The 21,511-nt window shown below is 36.5% G+C and overlaps 2 protein-coding genes and 1 non-coding gene across 4 annotated transcripts in view; 2 read left to right on the top strand and 1 right to left on the bottom strand.

Annotated features, from left to right (window-relative positions):
- Nucleotides 1–21,511, top strand: part of LOC136414229 (catalase-like) — a 260,265-nt gene that overhangs the window by 17,104 nt on the left and 221,650 nt on the right. The window lies entirely within an intron of this gene.
- Nucleotides 1–21,511, top strand: part of tei (teiresias) — a 137,370-nt gene that overhangs the window by 6,067 nt on the left and 109,792 nt on the right. The window contains exon 2 of the mRNA XM_066398119.1: nucleotides 1,675–1,869. Coding sequence (XP_066254216.1) covers nucleotides 1,740–1,869 — 130 coding nt within the window. The 5' untranslated portion in view covers nucleotides 1,675–1,739. The remainder of the gene's footprint in view (nucleotides 1–1,674; nucleotides 1,870–21,511) is intronic.
- On the bottom strand, nucleotides 6,489–6,561 carry TRNAR-CCU (transfer RNA arginine (anticodon CCU)). Its single transcript has one exon. It is a non-coding gene; the product is annotated as a tRNA-Arg (tRNA).

Raw genomic sequence — 21,511 nt, 5'->3', positions numbered from 1 at the left:
CATCTTTGATAAAGTTCCAATAACTCTTTAATTTGTATTATAGCAATTACGGGATTTCGAGGAGGGTATCAAAAAACGCGATAATCATTCGCCATATCATCCAGAATAGATTTTTTTTTGACCTCTTTGCCGCGACTCATCATTTCTTTTTAACTATATTGAAAGAGAGATCTGAGGAAGTATTTTGAAGCTGAAATATTGAACTATAAAGTGAACTATAGAAACTTGAGAAAAACTCTATGTAGTCAGCAGAACAATGCCACAAGCATGAATGAATTACAGAAAATTTTAATCTTCTCTATCTTTAGCTTTAATAACTCTCATGCTTGAAATTTGCAAAGAAACATCTAATAAAGTAACTTGAAGCTAAAATCTACCGCTGTAAGATGACTGAGGAAACTAGTATAAATTCTATGCGCAACACAGTGGTATAAACAGAAATTACAGCAAGTAGTTAATTATTATAGAAGATTTAAACGGTTCCTTTTTTAACTTCCAATAAGCCGCTTTATTGAAATTTGAAAAGAAACACAAGACACATCTGGTACGGAAATTTAAACCCGACGTCTAGGGCTATAAAATGATCTAACGAAAGCTGGTCAAAATTCTACAGAGCGAACAAAATGGGGTCACAAACTCGAATAAAGGAAAAAATCATGGAAAATTAAGACTTCTCTATTTAATAACTCGGTTTTTTGTAATTTCCAAAGAAACCTCTGATAAGGTAAATGACTTGACGGAAGTAAGAAAAATCTCTCAATAAAGAGTCAGAGAAGATACTGCCTGATGGAAATCAATGGAACACTGCCATAGAAAATTAGGATGAAAGAAAATTATTTTGGGATTTTTAATGGTTTTTCATTTCGAGGAGGAGAAAAGTGCGATTTCCACAATTATTTTCACTGCCACCTCCAGCTGTATTTTAGTTATTATCTTGCAGCTCAGAAATTTAATTAAAATCGAACCGGTTCCATTATTGATATATTTACCATCATTAAGGCTCCCAGATAATTAAACTGGCGGCATTATAAAATCAAATCTAAACATTACGGGTCATTGTTTAAATAACGGAAATTTGCGGGGAACAAAAACATTAATTGGACGCAGTTTTTGCTGTTGAGTTTGTTTGTAAACGTTTTTTTGGAGATTGAAAATGTGATGACTAGATATGATCAATCACGGAAAAAAGGCCAAAATGTTTTTGTCAAAGGTTTATTAGACCCAAGTCAATGTGGGAATCGCGCTATTCGATGTAGGCAGTTTTTTTTAAATCACATTTGTGTAGTTTTGGTTTAACTTTAAATAAGGGCAAGAACTCTCTTTAAGAGCTTAGCTAGCACCACTTGCATCGTGTCGTGACTCGTCTGCTTTGTCACATATTTTCGCTCGTTTTTATCGATATTGTTTAGCACGTAAATCATAAGTTGTTAGCAATAAACCTCAGCTATAGTCAAGAAGGTTGCTGACTTTGGCCCTACAGAAAAGATCATATGTTCCTTTGGTGCCTCAATGCGGATCAACATATCATTATGATTTGATCCTTCGGGTCGGATCATCAGCACAGCACCAACTCTTTTTTCCCTTTTAAGATCGATAGAAATTACAAAAGTCATTATAGTTTGTGACAAAAATCGATTACATTTAAACTTAAAGCAGTGTTCTTCTGTTTGGCAGGTCGACGAAGGATGTAATCCTCTAAAGTGCTCGCCGGTGCCGATTGGAAGTTCTCCATTTAGTGAATGTGCTTTCCAATTCGTCCATTAAAAAACAGACATGGTATTAGTGTTGACGACATGAGATCTCGGCAAATTGGTGTAGTGAAATGGATCAAGCTCGCTCTGTTGCTCGTCCTACTCATGTCTGCTATTGGTAAGTACATAAACCTCATTTTAATCAAAGTCGGCACACAATTATGTCTTCGCATATTACGTGATACAGTTTTCCTCTTTCGGGCAGATATTTTGTTACCGGTTCTTGGAGAAAGGAGAGACCCTTTTATCCTTTTAAGAGAACTTCCTTCTCCGTGTGCTGCGCGGCTGTCTTTTACAATCTTTCCTAAAGTGTGGCAACTCCTTTGAGATGTTCTTCGTTCGTATATACGCTTCTTCGATTACAGCTGATGGGTTTGAGGTTTTCGTCGAACACATTACGTTTGTCACACAAGCTCCCCCCCTGGAGAGGAATGTGTTAGGTATTAACGAGGTAATCTTTACAAACTACAAAGAGCGGTGGGAAACTTGCTTTTCCAGCTGTTGATTTCACTTGAAGTTCGCAAGATTATAAATCATAAGACGAAAATTGTCGTATATTTCAAGATAAATTTGGAAGTTTGACAACACGAGATAAATAATTTTAAAGTTGAAGTGGGGCTGTAGAAAAACGTCCAAAACAAAAGAGAGCTGCAGTGGTGCCATTCTTGAAGAGTAACCGGTTAGACACACTAAAACACAAGATTTTTTTTCCAATGGTTATTTTTGTTAATAACTTTGATAACTTTTCCACTGATTTGCTGCAGGAAGTAAAAGAAAAAAGTAAAGTAATTTGAAGTCTAAATTCGAGGCTACAAGATGACGTAGGGAAACCTGGAAAAAATGTTACACAGTGAGCTAGAGGATTTCAGAAGCAAAAAAAATAAATGAGGGAAAATCGCTTCAACCCCATTTAACTCGCTAGTTTAAAATTCGACAAGAAAAATGTGACGAGGTAAATTGTAGCTGAAATCTGGGCCTACAAAACGAAATAGAACAACGTGAATAAACGATACAGAGTGAGCGATTTTGTTAACACCATAAAAAAAACTTATCGTAAACGTGGATTTTTCTCTTTTTGGTCTTTCGAGAGTACAAGAGGAAGACACCGACGAGTTGAACCATAGAATAAAAAAAAGGTTTTGGGTTGTGGATGCTAGGAATAAATCTTTCAAGGTGCTAGTGTTTACTATAAAAGGAACATTTCAAAGGAATTTAGAAGGATTATTCCATAAGTCAGAGTATTTCAATTTCAAAAAGTCAGTTGATAAGATACGTTGTTCCAAGCCGTTTGCTTTCAAGTAAGTGCGGAACAAATGGACATTCAATCCCTTGACCGAATTTATACCCCCCCCCCCCCCCATAAAAAAAACAAAACAAAAATCTCCACTTTTATTTACACAATTCCATTGGACCGCAAAATGTCGCATGCGGGGCCATTTTTTATTTCGATTCGCGTTTACACACGATTCGTTCCTATTGTCGGGGTGATTTTTAACTTTGACATGTTTCCGCTATGTGTATGTATTTTTCTGGTCGGTCGGCGTTCGCTTGATGCACTTTGTGTACCGATTCGTGAAAGGACTGCGAAATAAAGTGGAAATTCGATGGGGGAAAATGCGTTTGCCCAAATTTAAGACTATACAAACATGCCCCTCTATCTTGGAGGAAAAAGGTATATGGCAACGTTGCGGCACTCTTTTATTTTTCTAAAAGCATTGTGAGAATAAGAAGTGACACAATTGATTACGATTGGCGCTGTTGCCATATCGGGGAAATTTCCCAAATGATTGTGGTTTGGTTGGGAAAAAATTCGCGTTTTCTGATGTGGTAATCCAGGCACGCTTAACATCGGCTGGCTTCATCCGGGCTTGAATTTACCACTGAAGCCTAAATAATCAGTTTAATCCCCGTTTCACCTACTTTCTTTAAACTTTAATCCAATTAATCTCATTCGATCAAAGTTCATTGTTCCGATCGTCGGCAAATAACTGGATAGATCGGCCCGGTTTAACGGATCAACCTTAACAAAAGCTTTAAGAAGTTATTGTTACGGGGATTTGCGCTAATAGCGGGATCACGATAAAGGACGCGGATCTCATTATTCCCTACCATACTAAGCTGGTCTTTTTTCAAGGAAACTCTGGAAAATCCAGGGGTATTCTCATTAACCGAGGAAAATTCCTGCGAGCTAGTAGTAATTGTATTTTTGAACTAAGCTTCGGAGAAGAAATAACGAGCGGAGTAAAATCGAAAATTATCGCTTTCAAACTGTCCAATTTCCCTTGAGGCGTCGAAGTACAGCTGACTTTAAATGGGAACGGTTTTTAGAGGCCCTAATGTCAATTTAATTGGTCCCAACTAATGGCTTTTCTCTTAATGGCATTTCCTGGCGCCCATTTTGTTTCATTGTAGAGAGACTCGTTCCATTACAGGGCTTAGGGCTTCTACCTTTAGTCTACTAATTTATATTTCATCTGGTCTCTATTACGGGGTATAGGACCTCAATTTGAATTGGATCCCCACGTCGGTAAGCAGATCAGCCATTTTTCCAATTACCAGAAGGGAGGTCTGCGATAGAACGAGCGCTGCTCCTTTCGAATGGAAATGTGTTTGATAAGATTTCATTTAATGAAATTTCCCTTGGAATTATTTTTAAAGTATAATGATCTTCGACAAAATAAAACTACAGCATGCATTTTCTGCGGTTATTGTTGGAAATACACCCCAAAAGGAAACTACCAAAAACAAACTATTGGCGTGACTAGGGGTAAGTGGGCTTGCAGTGCTTGCGACTGCGACTCATCAATTCTTGAACATTATTTCTCCTGTTTATTTTACTATTTTTTGAACCTCAAAACTTTGTTCGATACGCCATTGCTTTTAGTGCCAATAAATAAGACGTTTTTCAAGTTATACGGAAAATTTATAGCACTCTGAATATTCTTTGAATCATTGGCGTATCACAGCTCTTTAAAATTCTTAGATTTTTGCAAAATTACTATCTTCAATTTGCTTTGTCGCCGCTTCGGGCATGACGAAAATTGCGATGTGTACTTACTACTGAATTGTCCGCCACTGAAATACATCCTCACAAGGAAACTATCGTTAAAACAAACAAACCCACTTTACTGCCGCAGTTGCTCTCAGGAAATAAATCCATTTTCCGTTTAATTAAATCAAAATATATTGTAAAGTAAGTTTCTAATTAAAATAAGGTGCAGCAGGAATTCTGGTGCGATAAATAATTGCTTACGTGCCCAAACTGCAAACTTTTGCTTCGTGATGCTGTAATAGCCCAGTTTCTGCACGGCCCGTCGGATCGACTTTTATAATGGACTGTTGGTTTTGTAATGAATTTCCTATTATATCGTTTTATTTGGGATAAACTTTCTATTGGAGTTAAAACGGGTTTTGTTAGTTTATATTCTTCGCCCGCGGAGTTTATGTGCCTGCAAAGACCGAAAAAGGAAAACTTTAGAACTGGGGAGGAAAACACTTATTTGCATACTAAAATCAAAACATTTACAACTAAATTATATAACAACAAATCGCAGAATATTCTAAAGTTTTAACTTTCGACGGAAACTGGCACAGTACCGTAATTAGGGCGTATATCAAAGACCGTCTTTCCTCCGGTTCTTTTTCTAATTTTTCTCGGAGAGGGCCTTTGATCTAATCAGGATCAGCGATTGTTTGCTTACCGCCTTTTCCCCGAAAGGAAATAAAGAGCTCATTATTGGAGCTTTGATGTTCTTTACTTTTGGCGTTATTTAAAAGATTCTCCTCTTCTTTTTGACATTCTTGTTTGCAGAGATTTCACCATTAAAGAAAATATTTAAAACAAGAAAAACTTAATGAGTGAGATCCATCACAAAGCTCTTTACTTTGAACATACAAAAGACACCTAAACCCTAACTCACACACATTACCATAACAAAATCCCTCCTTCAGGTAGATGTAGTGAACCATCCCAGAAGATATTCGCAAAGCAAGGGGATAAGGAATAAATTTAATAAAGGACAAAACAGTGGCCGTATTTTATCCACAAAGTGGGGAATGTAAACTGGAATTGGGGACAGGGGAGGGGGGCGACAAAGAATTTAATAAACGGACGACGGTCAGCCCGCAAATCTCGAACTAGAGGACACCCCGAGTCTGCTTTGCAACCGAACGAAGGGTGCAATTAGTTCCTAACTGTTCTTCCATCGTTCCTGGGGTGGTTTGCTTAAGGAAAAGTGTGAAAGGGTTTAATTTGAATAGTTATAAGAGTTTGAAAACTGTTTGAGATGATGAGAGGTGTATAGGGAGAGGGTTTTATTAAGTCTATCCTTAATAGTACACATATACTCGTTCGGAATCAGTGTGTGGTAAAAAATCACTTTCCGCACTAGTTATGTAAATCACTTTATCGTATGTGTTATTGTAATATTTTTTTCTATTAGTGCATGTGTGTCAATTCGATTATCTTTTGTAATTTTACTTAAACATTAGCATGCGGTGGAATTTTTACGTGCACAAGTGCGGTAAAGTACCACTTTCATATCGTAAATGTGTACGGTAAAGCCACATTACCGAACGCTAACAGGAAAAAGACTACTCGTATCGAGCCAAAGTTAAAAAAATTAAACGATAAATTTTTCTGGAAAAAATTAATAAAAACATTTAACATTTTTCTATAATTATTTATTGGTGTTCACAAATATAAAAAAGCGTTTTTAATAAATAAAAAAAGTTAAGTACCCCTGGTGGGACTCGAACCCACAATCCCCTGCTTAGGAGGCAGATGCCTTATCCATTAGGCCACAGGGGCTTGATGTAATGTTATGCTATAGTTGAACATAATCGTCATAGTCACGGTTTTTAAATATTGTGTGTATTTGAGTTTTTTTCAACTACCATAGGCGTGCTTTCAGACACACAATAAAAATTGAAAAATCTGATTTAATGCCAACTGTATTCAGAATGATTTCATGTAATTTTCCATTATTCTATAACAGTATAAAATGAATAATCCTTTAACGTGGTTTTAACGGCTCAATATCCCAAAACTTATTTGATTTTAACTCGAGAGATCTACGTATTCTTAAACTATTACGTTTGGGCTCCGAAAATATTCGAGTGGTCCAGTTGTGTTTTGAGTCTTAACCGTGTTATGAGAATTCGAATAAATGGTTGTTTTACTTTAGGACTACTTTTATAAGGAGCGGCTATTCCAAGATAACTGTTGGAAGATTTTGTTTTTTGCCGCTCTACTAAGCTTGTCATTGAGAGGTTTATTCGAAGGTTCGCTTTGACTTTTGGGGGTACCTGAAGCAGGTAACTAAATAATAGTTTTTTCCTCTTAAAACAAATCCCATTTCAGTTAAATTTCATTATACTTAAATCATATCAAAACTCTTATTATCTTATTACACACGAATACCTAAAATTCTCATGAAAAGAAAACCTAACAAAGCAAACAAAGATAATCTCCTCCATTTGGCATTAAAATTTATTAAGACAAAAGGAAGTGCGTACGTGCAAGAGCCCATTAGAATGGACATTTAGATTATAGAGAGACCCAAAACACGTGAAAACGCTTTTAGGGCATTTACGCTGGTTCTTGCGTATAATGGAAAAAGGAAACAGGGCCCTTATGTCTTAGATAGACATCTCTAATTCATTGCAGAGCTCTTTAGGATCGCCTTAAAACGATTCCTCTCCTTTTTCTTTAAAACCTTAAACTAAACACTACTAGCGCTTTGAAAAGAGCAGACAACGAAACCCGTTAAAGAAATGATTATTTTTAAAGAGCCAAGGGACAAAACACTTAAGAGAGAGATAGTCAAATGGTTCCTGGATACCCCCGAAAAGCTTATCAAAATTTATAGTATTTGGTGCGCAGAAGGGAAAATTGTAGGATAAGCTGATAAGGAAAGATATAAAAAGCTGCTGGGATCTAATGCTAACGTGGAAAGCATCTAAGAAATGGCCTCAAATTGTTGCGAAGTCGAAATCCCTTTGGCATAGAGAGGATTTCAGGGCCGAATTAGAACCGAAGTTTGCAAATTCGGGTTTCTTTGTTTCTTTCAGATTTCAGGTGAATTACGAAGGAACCGAGAGAAAGAACTTAAAAGTAAATGACAGATAAGGATTGGTGATAGAGCAAAGAGGGATTGAACTGACGTTCAGTCTCTTTCAGTGAAAACCTCGAACATACAGAGCTGATTCCTGGCCCAATTATTTCCCCCTTAATTAGAGTACACTAACGTCAGCAATCTAACGAAACCCGGAACTGAAGACGACTTCTGCGGTTGCCATTCTCCCGGTTCTGATTAAACTCTGGTAAAGTTTAAGGCAACATACACTATGCGGTTTGATCTGCGGCCTAGAGCCCTCATTTGCAATGACACGTGCCTTTCTCTAAAAATGTCCGCGTGACCAGGACAGTTTGCGATTTTACGAAAAAGAGAAGAATCATCATTGCAACCGCAGTTGTTAATTTATGGGAACAAGCCCCGTAATTCGGACCGAGGCTTGTTGAACACACACCCGGCGGATGACGATTTATGGCACGAACAGCTGCTGAAGAAGTATCGATGTACGTATAAGCCGATCTACAAAGATCGAGTCCTCAATGGGTTATATCGATCATTCAAATTTTTGCTGATTAAGTGTGTTTTTTCCCAATTTGCCTCCCTTGCTCATAAAAAAATGGTCGGATCCTTGTTCCCCTCTAATAGGGTGGGAAATTCAAAAATATATAAATCAGGCAAAGGCGCCAGCATTTTATAGTTTTTCCACACGTCCTCGAAGGCAATCGACTTCCCGGTTTAACTCCGTCACGCAATGGCTGACTGTGATTGAGGACCATCAAATCTGCCAATTTCACTGGATCCCTTCCACTTTTTACGAGGGTCCCAAGCCCCGAAAAGACATATTGACTGCAGGGAAAGGACGTTGCTTTCGCTCTTAACTTCCTTTCCAGTGGGGCGACAAGAAATTAATTATTTTTGCTCAAGTGCGGACCTTTCGAGGGGATGAACTTATGTATACTTGATGGAAGCGGAAGAGGAAAACCAACAGATATTATTTGAGGGTGAAATAATTGATATACAGGAACTTTACGATTTTCGAGAAGAGTTAGAAAAGATGCGAAAAGGCTTCGTTAATATCGGTCACACACCACCAGAAGAAAAGAAAAATCTCAGTTTTATTTCGATGTCGGTTTTTGGCATAGGGTCTTATGTCTCAGATTTAAAATATGCACTTTTAAATACTTAAAAAAAAGACACAGCAACTCATGGCTCATCTTGTTCTCAAGATATTAAAGTTTTAACCCCGCACTTTTTCACATGAATTGTGTTTTAGGTGGGTTCAACGCAGATTCCATCCTCCGGTGGTTGGTCCTCTGGGAGGAAAAACTAGTAAAATAAATGAAAGTTTATGGAAAATTTGATACTTCTAAAAATATTTACGACCTGGTTCATTTTCGGTGTAAAACATGCCCCTTCCATTTCTCTTTCGACCGGTGTAGCATTTCAATCAATAGTTCAGACCGTTTTCAAGAAGTTTGCAATTTAGTGAAGGTTATAATATTAGAAGGACTAAAAATAACCACTCAGTAGTAGGAATTCTGAAAATCCAAAATATTACTAGAGAAGATTTTTTTACATTTTCGGTTGTATTCTAGTGATACATTTGATGTGAACCTTCTTGAGGATAGATTTGAATCAATTTTATAGTTTTTGATAAAAGTTGAAAAAAGTGGAAATTTATTAGTCAACTTTGAACCACTGTAACCTCGTTAGCGCTAAGGATGAAGATGTCCGCGGGGAACCGTTTTATAGCTCCCTTCTTCGACTCTGAATCACCTTATTATATGTATGTAGCAGATGTTTCGTCCAAGTAAGTTATAAGGGTGGAAATGGGAAGAGACACATTTTTCTGCTGAAAATATAGGATTCGTAGATTAGTTCGAGAATGGTTTGACTTGAAGATTAAATGGAAACTATTTTATTTTAGCTCTAGCAAAGCCCCGTCTTGGCAAAAATTATCGAAAAAATGTTTAACCTGCAGAAACCACTAGAAGTGCATCTTGTAAATCAATAAAATACTTTTCAGATGAGCAGAAAACTATCGATTATTGTCTAATCATAATTCCAGTTCTAAAATTAAAGAAATCTATATGGTTGAATTTAGAATGCCAAATCACCTTATGCTCTCTTGGATTAGTATGATTTTCCTCAATTCGTATACCGAATATAATCCAAGAAGGGGTACATTAAAGTCCCCTATTATCCAGTGTCCAGCACACTAGGTTCAATTAATTTAATTGAAGTTTTGTTAATTGCCGGTTTCGGATGCGGATCTCCCGGGCTGCCTCAATGACTGGTTTATATTGATAGTTAGGAATAAGTTGGAACGGAATTAGGTACGAGTCTAAGCCGCCCCGTAGAGAACACAGTTTGCGGTCGAACCGTTATATAAAGTCGATATTGCATCCGGGACTTCGGGTTCGAGACGAAATTAATCGTTTGAGGGCCCGAAACGGGATAAACTATACGACAAACTACTTTATGGGGCGACGAAGGCCGGGAGTTTTACAATAATTCGTAATACTAGATTAATAAATTACTTAAAATTGTAAGCATGAAGTAGATTATGTTGCGCGTGTAAGATTTACGCAAATTTATTGCTAATTTCCTCGCCGAGATTAAGTCGCCGAAAACTTTTCGCTATGAGCTCAAGACTTTGTATATAGAAGTCTTTTAATTTAATTTATGCTCAGTTTACGGAGGCTTAAATTGTTGTTCGGAGCCGGCCTTATTTACCGTCGCGACGCCTCGTTTAAGATGGGGATTGGAATAATTGTGAAAGAGCATCCCAGTTAGTTTTACACTTTTAAAACCAGCTTTACTTCCAATTAACTTATGGGACAAAGAGAAGAGGTCGGAAGGCAATCCGGTTTAAATCGAAACGGTCCCGGATCCAGCAATAGTCCAAATGGATTTTATACGTGATACTTCATAAGTTCGTCTTCTGAGTGGGTTACAATAAGTTCCAATTTCGGGGAAAATTGAGGAGACAGCAGAGAACCAGTCTTTGAACTTTGATTATATTTACATGTGGTATCTTTACAAATATTAGTGAAGCGACTGGAACATATACGTTATTGTTGAAAAAGCGCGTGCTAGATAGTGCGCAACTGCTTAAAAAATACAAAATTTCTTAATTTAATTTTTTTTATCTCAAAATAAAGTGGCGCAATATTATTTAAAAATGTAGTGTAAAGAAAGTATTCTTGACAACGTACCGGTATTTTGAGAACCTTTTTGAATCTGAAAAGTAAAGTAATATCCTAAAGTTTCTCCTACACAGTGCGGATGAGTTAACGTTCAAAAATGTGGTTCATTTCCTTTGCCGTTATCAAAAAACAATGGTGACACATTTTTGACTTGAATTTAAGGAATAGAACATAAATTCTACACTGTGGGTATGTCGATTTTCAAAAATCTCGTCTCTTCTTTCGTTATTTTGAAAAAACTTGTTTTGCTATTGTCGAAATATGTATTTTCATACTTAGAGCCTGCTAACTCACCCGGATGAAATATTTATCACATTATTAATATAATTTAAAGTGAACTAAAATGGAGCTACAAATGGCGTTTGGCGGACATCTTTATATCTAATAATAATGAAGTTAGAGTCGTTCAAAATGAACACTTAATGTACGCATTTTTTGTAATATTCCTCGAAACTGACAAAACGATTTTCCTTTTAGAGAAAGTATAGCTCCATTGCTCAAAATTTATTCATAGAAAGTTAGGAGGAAGCAGTTACATTATTGTCACACCACAAAATTTAAAATTCTCTCTAACTCAACCTTATTTAGTGATATCGTGATCACAACCCAGGGATCCCCAATTATAGCATCAAAAATCCTCCTGTTGGAATCTTTACGTAAATAAACTTTTTCCTCACGACAAAATTAGATAGTTTGCTTTAGAAACAAAATACGTGACTTAAGTGCCTTAGTAGTTTCCTCTCGTGAAAATACGAAGACAGCGGCAGCAGCAGGTAAAGTTTAGCTGATCCATATTCATGAAGGTCTCCTCGTAAGGCATGCGACAAAACTGTTTATGCAGCCCCCTGTAGTAATTGGCTATGAAACTTATACCAAGTTACTCGAGGAGAGTTTCCTGGAGTTGAGGGCAGTTTTGTTAAATGAGGTATATAGCAGTTTAAATCAAAAATTCTCATCTCACCTTCATCGCTCTATATGTACGAACAGCAATTGCCTGAGATATCTATAAACTTCTCCACATAAGAGAAACATTTATTTTCGAGGTGAGACTGACTTATTATTTCGAGCAGTCTGTCTCCATGAAATTTTATGCATCCTCCTTAAACCAGCTCGGTTTTATGCAACTTTACTCTCAGCTGTAGCTCGTGCGAAAGTCATACAAATTTATAGCTAATTTTCTACGAGCGATTAACTTCGCTGAAACTTGGCCCGACCACGGGAAACTGAAAAGTTTGCTGAGGGTTTTCATTTATCTTTACGTAGATTTTGTTCAGGGAAAAATTAACTCAAACCGGGGCCCCGATAGGAGCGTATAACACGTTGTTTAATATTTATGCAGTCACAACGTACACGTACCGCAGGCCTTCGATATTCATTATTCATTTATGCGCGTCGAATATTCGAGAAATAACTGTTCGTGGCAGACGCCAGTGTGAAGATCGGATCTAATTTATATGGACATACTGCTCACGTGTTGAATACAGGGACGCAAATTAGATTTCTTTCATCTGCAAAGGAAAAACATCTGCTGTGCATAATTTCAAAATGTATGATACACACGTTCTTTACTTAATTAATAAATCTAAAAGACATTTTTCTTGTTTCAGGTAAGTGTCTTTGTGGTGTATTCCTTGAAGTAAGTTTGTAAGTATGTCTTTAAAATTCCCTCATAAAATCTTTTCTAGTTGGGCAAGCTGAAAGGGCAACGAGGGATAGCCAGCATCATACATTATTAACTAAACAGCTTCCCGGCATAGCTGCCCGATTAACCGGGCCATTCTTTATATCCTACAGATTTCCCGGGGTGATTTCATCCATATGGACGATATTGGGGGAGAGCAAGTTGTTGTTCTGCTTGTAAATATTAGCCCCAGGTTGTTAATCTTTGAATTAATCTTTGAGAGAGACTTTGTTTGACGGAAAACATAAAGTTTTAGACAAGATGCTCGAATTATACGGAATGCTGAAAAGTTTAACATGTATAAAACCCAAAAGGACTTAGTCCGTCCAATCCAATTAACATCGACCTTTTGGTTCATCTTACAAAAGAACGAAAACTTTTATCAAATAAATAGATCTTTTACGGCAATGAATTTCAGACAGAATAATCGACCAGATATAGGATATAAACAGTAAAATTTATAACTTGATTGGTCAAAGAGTGGCGTAGCACAGCAGAATTTCATCTTAGCTGAAGTTTCTAACAGTTTCAATGTTGAAACCTTACTTTTGTTTTTAATCGACACTACGATCCACCAATTGCATTTCAAAAGATCGATCGATATTAGATTGACTTGTCAATAGTGTATTTTTCTATTTACCTGAAATCCTTTGTAACATAAAATTTTGAGTCCACAGACATTTAAGTTGTCGGTATGTATCTAAATGACGGATGGACCTTGTGAAGTTGCCTTTTTAACTCGGTTTTGTGGCGAGTTCAACAGCTTTTATATTTTAAAGATTTACGTTGGTGTCGCTCCATATCGTCTCGCCGGACTTGCTGAAATATCGACGAAATAAATATTTCCTTTGCCGGAGGCTTGTTCTCCAAGAACAGATGTTCGAGAACATATAAAGAATTTGAGGAGGAAGTAAATCAGATTTGAAAAAAAAAATTTAAATCAAAGGCTGCATAAAAGCAGTAAACGATTCGCAAATTCCTAGGCAAGAGTAGTTTACATTCAAAAAGTATTTACGTGTTAGAAAACTCTTAGCATACATCGCTCTACATAACGGAATAGTTTCCTCAACATTAACTACATAGTTATTCGCGTTTCTGGCTGATTTAAATAATAATCTTTGGTACATTTCATTCTTCCTTATTTTCACATAAAGGTACTTTTCATAGCTCTCTATATAAGAAGTTTTCTTGAATCTCGTTTTAACTTTTTCTCCGTACCAAAAAATTGTTTTGAATAATTGCAGTAATCCTCGTGTAGGGCCAGAAAAATTTAGTCTACAAGATCAGTCAAAATTTCATGGTTTAGTGACGTCATTATATATGGAATACCTTGTAATTTATTCACAAATTGAATGCAGGTTCAAAACTTTTGAACTTGTAATCTTAAAATTATAAGAGACGGGGAAACTGAGCTGAAGGTTTCTAAAGTTTTTTGGACATATTGCATGCAATTAAGTGTTACTATTATCAGAGATGATATTCCAATATTGCTGATTCCCACATATTTCCATTAACGTGCTGTTGTTATCGCCATTTTCATAAATCAAATATTATTCTTTCGTAAACCTTTCAACAACCAACAAATTCCTTCTTTCATCATCCTTTAATACTCAACAATCAAACTTTTCTTCCATTCCCGAAAGCCTACTTCCATAACTTAAATTAAAACACTCGTATACACAAACTCCGCAATTTAGTGCGGAAACTTCCGAAGAAGTTGATCGTTGCGGCGAAATTAGCCATAAACAAGTAGAAGCCTGCACGCGCTTACTTAAAGCGAATCTTGCATATATTCAAGTCTTAGCAACTTTGGGGTATTCACCATGTTGCAGTTTGCTTGGGCAATTTACGAAAAAGTCAAGAGTTTTCTAATTGTAATTTTCCAAAAAAGTCAGAAACTTCGGGCTTATCTCAATTCTCCAACGAGACTAACAAATAACTGTTCAAAGTATAATTAATTACTGGTTCCTATCTCGGCCTCGATCGAATTAAATTCCTACGTATCTTTATTTGTTTTGCAAAAAGTTAAACATAAACTTGGAGAACGTAACAGCAATTTATTATTCGGGCTGTTTATTGGAGAGTCGAGGCTCTTTGTCTTAGTTTTGCTTATAAATTAGACGCATCTACTTCCTTCCGAGCAAAAGTTGCCAGCAACGTTTTCTCCTAATTAAGGGCCGATTCTAAACGTATTCTACCGAGCGATGTGTGTAACTTTTATCACTGTAACTTTGAAATGCGAAAAAGTTTGTGCCGAAACGAGCCCTTTGTCTAGTGCCCCACTAATTATGGAGCATATGGATCCGTTGTCAACGGGAATTATTATTTCTGAAAACAAAGCCCTTTTGCGAAATGGATTTCGGTTTTCTTTGTTCGCAGGCTTCTAATTGGGGGGCGGTTGCAAAACTATTTAATTTGCCCGATGGAAATGTTGCTCGCGAATAAAAGTTACTGTTCGTCGGATTGTTGTTCGCAGCCATTAAGGCCAATTGTAAAACTGAATTGCACGAGTTTTATCCGAGGTTTTTGCAAATTGATGCTGGGAGTCGACGGAAAATTTGTCGACATTATTCATTCACTGGGAAGTTTCAATCCCTGTAGTAACATTGACCGAAAAAAATACACAGATACGGCTGTTCTTATTGTTAGATATAGGATCTCGGAAACTATAACAGTTGCAATATATCAAAATATTCATGTTTCTAAAACAGTTTAGGCTAGGAGATAACACTTTTGAATTTATGAAGTGAAATTGGGAAAAGGGAAAGAGAGATCTAGATAACAAAAAGGAAAATAAATTTAAATAATTAAATGCGGTAAATGGAGAGAACAATAACAAACCCATTTTCCTTAAAACCCAAATGAAGAAAGGCGCAATGACTAAGAAGCTAATCTCATGGTAATTGTTGTTTTAAACTAGAGTCCTTCAGAGGATCACTGGGACATGAAAAACATAATTTTCGAGAGGGATAACGTATCTACTACTTTAGGCAATCTAAGGAAGAGAGAGATCTTTTATGGGTATGAGAAAGAAGCGAATATTAATCGACAATCCTTTATATTTAGTGTATAAATCCGGGAATTAACTAATTCTAACACACCATAAAGTGAATTGCTCCCTAAGTAATTGCTTAAGAATTTAACTGAAACGAAACTTAATGTGTTTAAGATGAAATTCGTGTTAATTTACATGAATCATAAAATTCTTGTTGCCAACTTGATTGGCTTTCTCCGTGATGGCGTTAACGCAAATTTTATGGATGGCGTCGTAAATATGCAACCAGGATTACGTGGCTGCCGTTATTATTCTGATTGGTTTTATTAAATATATATTTCAATTTATACCTGTTAAGATACCTGAGAGTTACTTTAAACTGATTTTCGTGATTTTGAAAGAGCCTTAAAAATGAAAAGCTTCAAGAAGGTGGGGATATAAACAGTAGATACTTTCCCCCTTTTGAACATTTTCGGGAAAAAAAAATAAGTTGCTTCTTTTGATAAATGGTTTTATGGAGGTCATGGAGCATTGGAATTACGTTTTTAGCTAACTTTATTTTAGACTGTTTTCAATGCAGTGAAAACAAGTATTGAAAGAGCTCATAAAGACCATTAATTTGATGTATCTTTGTGCCAATTGTTGCGTAGTTTTCGTGAAGATATATGTTCTTAAAGGGGGGTATACTTTAGGTAAATGGCGTGTTTTGGTTTTGTATTCATTTCTTATTCTCGTTCGTTTATTCCCCAAATTTCCGAAGTTAAAGAGAAGTGTCAAGGTTCGCGTTATTAGGGAAATTGAGAAAAAATGCGTGCATAAATTCCCATATGATACGCGCATTGTTTATATATCGAATTTATAGGCCCATTAGCTTTATTACCTGTCATCCATCTTAAAAAAAAGTCCCCAATTTCCGGCTTGTACACGCATTCTTCGCGTTTATTAGGATCGAATTACTCCCCAAGGTTATGAGAGGGGGATTTATTAGATTATTAACTCAAGAAGCTATTATGTTTATTAATAATTAGAGAACTCTTTGCCCTCATCGCTATAAATATTGAAGCAATGGGAAATATTCGAGTCTATAATCAGTTTCACAGGCCCTTTTTACATGTCCTTTAGCTGCAATTAATCATCCTCTGAGAGTTCCGCGTTAAAACTGTCAAAAAAGCTGAATACTCACAATCTAACGTCTTCTCTTTGAGCGTTACGCATAAAAACCTCAAACTAATTAAAATTAATCCATCAAACCTTGACAAAATGCTACATTTTTAATAAGGAAATGTTTACAGGGGCCTCGTTATAAAAAAGTCCATAATTAATGACTCTTGAGATTTTAAGGGGAATTTTTGTTCTACATATTCATTACGAGTTTGCAAGGATAACATGTAAGCCTCAAATCAAATTACTCGATAAAACAGAGTACAATTCGAGATTTAGTTGGCAAGGATTCTTATCTAATAAAATGTGGTTGTCTATCTGTCTAGAATACTGAAATGTTTGCAACATTATTAATATTTATAAAATAAAAATATTAATTGCAAGGGCAAGGGATGATTTAAAGATAGAATTACGTACTCGAACCAATAAAACTGCGCTGAAAACGTGTAAAATAACTATTCGTTTCAGCTTGGCGTTTTTACAAAATTCTTGGATTAAATTTTCTTGATTAAATGGCGAATATAGTTATGATTTAAAGATTGAAGATACGTGGAAAATATTAGATATTTTAGGTGGTTAATAATTGCCGTTTCTTTATTTGTTCCTTTAATTGTGTAAAGCCTCATAATATATCGAAGTACCTAATTAACAACATCAAAAATTAAAGCTTTATTGCAGTATTAGAATAATTTAGTCGAGACAACCAAATATGCGCCAACCATCTGAATGAAGAGTCAGTTCCACCTGTGTTTGCTAGTAAAATTTGAAATCTTATACCTATATTGAAATTACGAAAAATGGTTACTTTTTGAGAATTGTGCATTGTACTGAACCGACTTTTTTATTAGACATCAGTAAACATTCATTACAGATCTGCAAGGGAAACTTTTGCGCCTCAAACGAAATCACTCGACAAAACACACGGTAAAATCCGAGATTTAGTTGGAACTGCAAACTTTAAACTAGGATATAAGATCAGGCAAGGTTTCTTCGGTTTGGGATTTCGCGACCTAGAGACTTAAATAAATTCCCGGGCGAGACGTCCCGTAGGAACGCAAACTTATCCCGGAGTTAGACATTTAAATTCGCTTCTTTTATAAATTGGTTTCCTTTTCTTTCCTCGGATTTAAACTACAGTTCGGGCTTAAATTTACAAACTTAAAGGGAGCCATCAAACTGGTAACGCAAGGTGAAACGTGTAGGCTGGCACCTGACGCTCCTGTGTCATCCCTTAAGTAAGCAGCAGGAACAGTAAAATACACTAAGGATTGCAGGATAAAAGTGGCAGACAGCGACAATCCGGGTTCTTAAGAAATGAAGATTTGACAGGAGACGTGGGCGTCTAAATTTCACTTCCTGCATAAGTAACTTACGGGTCGAAAGCTTCTTACAGGCCAAATTAAGTTAAGAGAAATTTTTGCTCCCGAGGAAATTTTTTATTCATACAAAATTTTCTGGGTTCAACGTAAAAGCAATAGATCCGCACCCATATTTAGACAGATGGAGGTCGGAAGTTTTATAACAATTCCTTTCGCCGCATTTCAAGAGTCTGGTGGAGATATATTTCTATAATTGCCGGAGAAAACAAACAGAAGATGGGTCGTATATAATATTTTCCGGGTCTCGCTGGCGAAATAAATCAAAATTTAATCTGAGCCCAGATCCGAGGCATTTGCAAGGAAACAAGATTTACAGGATTCGAAAATTGGGGCCAATAAATAAAAGTTGGCTTCGCACATCTTTAAAATTGCAGCACAAGCATTATACGGCGGGAAAAAGCTAAACAATTCGGGAAGATGAATGGAGCTCCTTTGCTGACTCTGAAAAGGCGACAGCGTTGTTTTTATATGGACGAGATTGGAGCTTAAAAAATAGCTCTCCCTGCAATAAAAAAAAAAGTAAATCGTTAAGCGAATTTATCGGAAACGAGCGCACCGGTGTATGGTCAGTAGGGTGAATTTTCAAAGAGACAAAACCATATTTTGTCGCTTTTGTGATGACATATTGCGGCTTGGGAAAGCTTAAATGCAATAGGCAATTATCCGTATTTCACAACAATAAAATTCGAATATATCACCAAAATTTTGGATAAAACAAATTCGCGAAGCAAATTCGGGAGGAGCTGGAAGTTTGTAAGCGAAGAGCAAAACTGTCTTTTTGCTCTAATTAAAATTAATTTGTTTCCATGATTTTTCTATCAATTTCTGAGAATTTTTCAAATAACACCCCAAAACCTCATGTTTTATCGAATAAATCTGGCCTCTAAGCATGAAATCATCGTTACTTAACAGAAGCATGGTACGCCAACCAAACCACAAAAGTCAGGAGCGCTTTAACTCAAGAGATTTTTTTGCCGGTGTTGAATGGTTTTGCTTAAGGATAACAAGAAAATGCGAATATATTGCCATAATGTAGGGTGAAACAGTGGAAAATCAATTCTGAAGAAGCAGGAGGTTCTTAAGTGAACCGAGGAACTTGGTAATCCGGTTTTCTCTGCAAATCAGGTTCAAATTTTATGCCGAAACTTTAGAGATAACAACTGTTTTTTTGCTCTAGTTAAAGTTACTTTGTCGCCATGATTTCTTCAACGCTTCGTGTGAATTTTCCGTGATTTGTCCGGAGGCACGATATAATTTTTAACTGGCAAAAGCATGACACATCAGAAAACCAAAAAAAAATCACGAGCGCGATGGAATTTGCCTGGTCTTGAGTGCTTTTGCTTAGGGAAAGAATGATTAAGTGCGAATACAGGCAAAATTTATCTGAACAAACATGAGGTCGAGTTAGTTCGGCTAAACAGATGCCCGGAAAATCGTCGTGTCTTCTCACCTCTTGGGCAGAGGCCCAATTACTTATGTCTTCTAAAAGTGCTGATTGTGTTCTCGGAATTCTAACAGTCAGAATGAATAAGAAAGAATGTACGTGTCTTCGTGGGAAATGTGATTAACCTTGGTATATTCCTTATTAATTAAATATGCGAATGATTCTTTGACGATGAGACGTAACACATGACAACGAACAAGTGATTATCAGGTCCACTTTGATGGTGGAAGATAATTAAACTGGTCGTATACTTTGGCGACACTGATGAAAATCTGATTGAGTGTCACAATGAAAATCATGCTTTCCTCGGTTCCAGGGGCACTTATCGCGTAGCAACTTGATATGACTGGCTGAAAATTAAACGTTTCCATGCATCTGTTAATTAAAAATGCGATTAAATCGTTTTTGGTGTCAGCTCAAGCCTTGCTCCTTTCTTCAACTTTTCTACATTGCGAGTAATAATGATTGATTGAAGCGGCAATGATTGAATTCGATGAAGTGTCCACTTTATCGATTTAAATAGTGGACCATCGTTGAAATATTATCAAAACTTCTTTCATCCATTATCAAACAACAGTCATTAATCAGATGCGTACAGACAGTTTTTTACTCACATTTGATTTGGGCGTCTTTAATCCTTTACTTATTTCTCTTGCGCTTTCAGATTTTCACAACCAATTGTGTTTTTCAACACTAACTTGCGACTGGTTGTTTGGTAAACCGTAAGTAAATTTGCAATTACACGTTTTGTAATACTTTAAAGAGTTTAATCTTCAGAGGGAACAATGCATTTAAGCCAATAACAAGACACTTTTCTAATTGAAGCGTATCTCCGAATTGAGCAATGCAATATCAATAATAATAAATAATAACGTATTTCCCTACAAATTAGCTTTTTTTTTAAGTGAAAATTAACAAATCTTACCCAGGAAGTCGAAAATGTAGCAAGTGCGTCACTGGAGCCCAGCTAATCAACGTTTTAGTTCTTGACCAAAACAATTAGTGGAAAAAAGTATTGAGCTGAGTTTCAGTACAGAGCGGCGCGCTTCAATCGTTGTTGCTCGCCCTGTACATCTCGCAATAAGATTTCATAGTCAAGGTCAATTTTATGTCCAGAAAATTGGCTCTTGCTGTCCTAAAACTGAAAATTACCAAGACTGAAGTGTCTGGAATATCAGTACGTAAAATACGAAAACACTGTGAAAATTCCTGGTTTCAACACCTGAGGAATGATAGTTTTCACCACGAGCCATGTCATCACTTTAAAATGTGTATGCCAAAATTCATTTTTTATCTAGCAAAAGTGCAAGGGTTAACGGTACACGGGCAAAAAAACAAAAATCATGAGTGCGAGGTTTTTTTGGTTGGCTTTTTTCCTTTGCTGGCTTTGAAAATGATGACTCGTGTTAAAAAGTGTCATTCCTCAGCTATTGAGATGAGGAGTTTTCAGAGTGTTTTCACATTCCCAGCGCTTCAGCTCTGTTATTTTTTTGCTTTTCAGAAGTGATTGATTTATCACCGAAACGTTAACGAGGGTTTTCGTCCGAGCCCTTAGGAAACGATGAATGTTATTCTCGGTTAATTTTAACTGAGAATACTTTGCAATTTCATCGTTTCGACAACCTCTACTTGTTTCTGAGGCGGTCTTCTCGCCCAAAATAAAAGGAAAAATGACCAATCCACCTCGAACGTACGGAACGTTTTCCCAGAGCACTAGTCGGGTTCTATTCTCAGTTTTTCTACAAATTTGACAAAATCATTGAACCAAAAATGTGACACAGCAGTTGTCTCTTACGTTAGTTCCGGTGCTTTTT

This window comes from Euwallacea similis, chromosome 17 (genome assembly GCF_039881205.1).
Source record: "Euwallacea similis isolate ESF13 chromosome 17, ESF131.1, whole genome shotgun sequence".
Classification (NCBI taxonomy): Eukaryota; Metazoa; Arthropoda; class Insecta; order Coleoptera; family Curculionidae; genus Euwallacea; species Euwallacea similis.
Note: the sequence above shows the minus strand (reverse complement) of the source record. Positions and strands in the feature narration are given on the sequence as shown.